Source organism: Montipora capricornis, chromosome 3, assembly GCF_036669925.1.
Source record: "Montipora capricornis isolate CH-2021 chromosome 3, ASM3666992v2, whole genome shotgun sequence".
Taxonomy (NCBI): Eukaryota; Metazoa; Cnidaria; class Anthozoa; order Scleractinia; family Acroporidae; genus Montipora; species Montipora capricornis.
The window spans coordinates 14,521,277-14,526,276 of NC_090885.1; the positions used below are offsets into that span (position 1 = coordinate 14,521,277).

Below are 5,000 nucleotides of genomic sequence, written 5' to 3' on the forward strand. Positions count from 1 at the left end.
ATACACTTATCACTGAAACCACAAGATAAAAAGTATGCGACATCAACGAGGAAGTAGAAAAAGTACTTTATTTGTTCTCACCTAATATTGCCATCACAAACTCTTCGGAATGCCCTTGTCGTGACAACCATACCTTTTCTGATCTGAAACGGAAGCTATTGTTTGCGTATAAAGGTTAGATCTCGGGCACTCCACTTAATATATTCCGTATTCCCGTTGGATCTGTTAAAGGAGCCTAAACGGAGGTAAGCCTGCATGTTTTACAAATGATTCCTTATTGATAAATTCAAAAACCTATACTTTCAAGTCTCAGGAAATTTGAATTTAGAATACCCGTATTGATAAAAGTTGCAGCGCACAGGCAAGAAATCTCAATGGGTCTCAATGATATTATTTCTAATGCATTGGTCATCTTTGGTAGCCAGTTTCGATCAAGAAAATGAGATTTAGATTTTAAAATCTAAAATCTTTGGATTTTGAAGCGTATACAAAATATCTTAAAAGGCTGAAATTTTCTCGCCTTTCAATAGACATCCTTTGCCGATTTGGGTGTAGCAAGTGTCTACAGATGTCGTAGAAACAAAAGAAAAAACAAAACCTAATGCAAAACAAGAAAAAACCAGTGTTCCTATTAATTCCACCAACGTTTTCCTTTGACTTTGTCCACTGCCGGAGCACTTTAGAGTAATGCTTTAAATGAAAATTTTGTACAAATTTTCCCCGGTAGGAAGGATTGCGAAAATGACCGTAAGGATAGCTAGATAGAGACACAATTATCAATGAAATAGAAGGCGGCCGAAGGAAAGAAAACAAGATAAAATTAAGCGACACCAACGAGGAAGTAACAAAAGCACTTTGTTTGTTCTCATCTTATATTACCATCGCAAATTCTTCGGAATGTCACTTGTTGACAACCACACCCTCGAAACCAAAGGGAAACTATTGTTCTCATACGTTTCTATACAAATTTATATACAAAATATTTCAAACAGCCGCTGAGATTTTCACGCTTTTAAACCGACATATTTTGCCGATATGGGTGTAGCAGATTATCTCGACACAGACGTCGGAGAGAAAAAAAAAAAAGGAAGACGGACCAAGTGTTTTACACCAATTCCACAGACGCTTAAATTTCTAGTCTCTTTAGTGATACTATTCAAGGCCACAATTTGCTTTCCACATGGTTTCAGCATCGAATGATATATAATACTCCAGGTTTGAGGAAAATATTGTGTATCAGCTCAGTTGCGTTTCCATCTCTAACACTGATCGACCATCAACAAAATCTTCAACGACCCTTCATCTGCACAGTATTTGCTAAACATAGCTAGCGAGTCCATTTTTCGTCTTCAAAGTGATGCTTGAATTCATTTTGGCTTATCTTGAGGATAATTTCGCGATTGCTTTAGCTGCAAGCAAAATTAAAAGGTACATGTATTAAGGAGCTTATTAAGCAACCACTAACCACGCGGAAAACTCAATGCCTCTGGATGCTTTTCATGCGCGTTTTACATTATGGTACATAGATTTGTCATTGCCGTCTGAAAAAGGACACGAATGACCAAATCTGAGTTTACGTGAATGACCCGAGATCCCACAGAAATAGCGATTCTATATATAATTGAATAACTACGTATAGCATGTAAGGGATCATTTATTTCTTAGAAGGGGGGTGCTTTAGGAATCCCTGTGAGCATGAATTTAAAATCTTTTATTTAGAGGAAACAATGACAATGTGGGTAGAACTATTGAAAAAGAAGACATTTTTATTGCTGGATTAGTAAGTTTATCAAGGAGGCAGGGGATAGGCTTTATGAAAGACAGTAAAATCAGACATGCGATCCTCCAAAGCTCCTAAAGCCTACGTTTCTGATTCTGGCCTCGTCTGATGGTGAGATCGCCAGTGACTATAACTCTAATCTTCCACTATATAACACTTACCGGCCTGCATTAACCAAACGTAGTTATTTTACAGTTTGTTTTGGCTTAAGACATTGTTTTTGTGTCAAATTTAAAAGGGATTTAATAATGAATTCAGTTGGTGTTACAAGGGGTGTGTTTATCAAGATGCAGATTAATTCAGTACAGTGGCAAAGTGCTCATTTAATTAAACTAGCACTATAATGTTATAATTTCAGAGATCACTCTTTTGCATCAACCTGTATAAGATGAAAAATGAAGTGACCCCTCTCTATGTTGTGACAAAATTATGGTGACCCTCCGGCCCTTTTAAGTTGGATAAAAACTTAATGACTATCCCCTGATTTCCTCCGGCCCAACCGGCCCTCTTCCTAAAAATGTATGATCTTTATATATTTTACAGATACAAGTTTTTAATAACGCGCATATTTTAGTGTCACTATGCTACAGCTTACTATTTTGATTTGTTCCAGTATTTTAAATTAATATTTTATACACGACCCCACAAGCTATGTAGCTTTATTTATTTTTCAATCGTGTTAAACAAAGGCCATCCATCCATCCATCCTAACGATAAAGCTTAAATTTCTCCGAACATTAATAATGACGCCGTTCATAACAATTTAGCTTCTGGGAGGTTGGTACACACTTTCCGAGGTCATAGACTTGCAATAATCAGAAACTGCGAGGAATATCGCGAAGTTGTATCTTTAGATTATACATTCTCAGTCGTAACCTTCGCCATCTTCCTGGTTGCCTAATCCCTTTTTTTAATAACAGATCATGCTTCTAGCGTTGGTTATTGTTACCACTCTTACGGGCCAGTTCTTCTCCGGAAGCAGAGCACAGACTTGCCCAGGCTCGATCTGCACAGCGAAAGCCAAAGGTCCGTCTGTTGTCAAAGCTGTCGTGGACAAGATAAACAAGCTTGGCATATTTCCACGTGATCACAAGCTTTTGTGCCGCATAGCATGGGTTGAGTCAAAATACGGACAAGACCGTCGTACCTACAGAACAGGTTATCATGGCGGTATTTGGCAGGTAAGGAAACACGACATGATGATGAGGCATTACATTGTCCCTTTCAAGAATGTTGGCAATGAGATTAGAGGCATTGCCCGGCGGTTATAAAATAGTCAGGGACAATAGACTTTCCACGGTTTCTGACGCCATGTTGGTTGGGAAACAAGTTGCTTAACTTACGGTGAATGTATGGGAATTTTGCCGAATTTTAACCATTAAAAATCCTTTTATGTCTGGTCGACAGTTGTGGATAGCGAGAATACCCCTGAAAAAGCACTTCTATTCAGATTATTTTCGTGAAGTATGGCAACCAGAATCAAGCTATAACGACCGAAAACAAAATTTGTAAATTTCATATAAACCCTTGCAATTCCCCAGAAATTTGAATCGACATGAGGAGATTTTCATGTAATATCCAATTTTCAATTTTCAATTTTCGGTTGAGTGGATCATATTAATAAAACTGACGACTGAAAATGTTTTACAAATTTTGAAATTTGCCGCCTTGTAGCGGAGTTATAGAGGTTTGAATTCGGCAAAGGTCCCATACATTCCCTGTAATTTAAGCCGCGTCAGCCCCTAACCCATAGGAAACTTTAGATCGGAAGACGAGGACGACTCTACGAGTACGAATTTACCGTTCTGAACATGCGCACTTGGAAAAATGTCGCCCTCCAAACCTTATGCGCATGCTCAGTACAGAAAATTCGTACTCGTAGTCGTCCTCCTGCTCCGATCTAAAGGTCCCTAATATGGCGTCAGAAACTGTGGAAAGGTTTTTTGCAATAACAGTTACAATTAATAGCTGGGGGAAGATTGGATGCATGGCGACGCAGCACGGCTACAGTTGTCACAGTCAGGCAAAGAGTACATGTAATGTGCTTATCACGTACATGTTGCACAGCGTTGACCACTAATTGTTTCGCAAGAAAAAGGGAGATCACCGAGTGATTTTTTTTTTTTGGGAAAAAAAACAAAAAACAAAACCGAGCGATCTGCTAGCAAGGATACCTGAAACAAGATCAAAAACTAATAAGCTACGCATTTGAACACAGAAGGAAACTGAACAAAAGAGAGGGAGAGGCAATTTTTCTTTTACCGTTCTCCAACTTGCGGCCCTCGTGCTAGCTGTACCACAGAGGTCACACCACAACACCGGGAAATGTGACTCCATGCCCTACTCTTTGCGAATACTGTGTGGGTTCGTTTACGTCCCACAAGGTTATGAACATGAGAGGGTTGCGAGACGGGGCCTACGGTTTAAAGTTTATGTCCGAGAACACTAGAAAGTCTAACCATTTGGAGATGTCAATACACAGGCAGCACTTTCTCCCCTAAGTTATTTAAACACCCTGAGTGTTGATCCGACCACAGCTTTGACCCCGCATAACTAAAATCTCTTAGGACAAATCCAGTCAAGTCAAGTCAAGTAAAGTTTATTTACGCTCTATTCAAAGAAATCCAGTGAAGACAAGCTACAAAGTGCAGAAAAGAACTATAAATTCGTAGACAAAGAAGACTAAGATACACAAATATTGTTGATGTGTAATAAGTTGCCTGTCGAACTCGAGAATAATATTAACAAAGCGCAAAATCAGTTGATGGTTTGAGGCCATCAGTTGTAGTTGAAATGAACAAGTGGAAATATCCAAGTGTCAAGTGTCAACGGTGGACACGCATGCGGCTCCGAAGTCCAAAGTCCGAGGCACACACACGGCCACAGGTCGGGCATGGTGTGCCACCAGTTGTGATTGAGGCCTTCGCTGCTTTTTTACCGCGATCCCTAGCTACTGCAATACACAGGCGGCGGTCGAGCTCGAGGTTTCTAGCAGCTGTCTGGACAGTCGCTCGCCATCCAGATCTATTGGCTGCGGCAGTCTCCAGTTCCTTCGGTTGAATTCCTGCCCATTTGAGGTTGGACTTGAGGTTGTCCTTGTATCTCTTCTTGGGTCGGCCTTGGTTGCGTCTGCCCTGAGATAGCTCTCCTGGCGAGGAATCCTGGATTCGTCTATTAAGATGACGTGGCCAGTCCAGCGTAGTTGGGCTTTGAGGACCAT

The 5,000-nt window shown here is 40.2% G+C and overlaps 1 protein-coding gene across 2 annotated transcripts in view; it reads left to right on the plus strand.

Moving 5' to 3' along the window:
- The window catches only part of LOC138042328 (uncharacterized), an 8,283-nt gene that overhangs the window by 1,124 nt on the left and 2,159 nt on the right, over positions 1-5,000 (plus strand). Inside the window, exons 1-2 of one of the 2 annotated variants that reach the window (XM_068888180.1) lie at positions 86-245; positions 2,701-2,961. In XM_068888180.1, the coding sequence (XP_068744281.1) occupies positions 2,704-2,961 (258 nt within the window). In that variant the 5' untranslated portion in view covers positions 86-245; positions 2,701-2,703. Of the gene's footprint in view, positions 1-85; positions 246-2,700; positions 2,962-5,000 lie in introns of those variants that run through there. The other variant, XM_068888181.1, reaches the window with a different exon arrangement.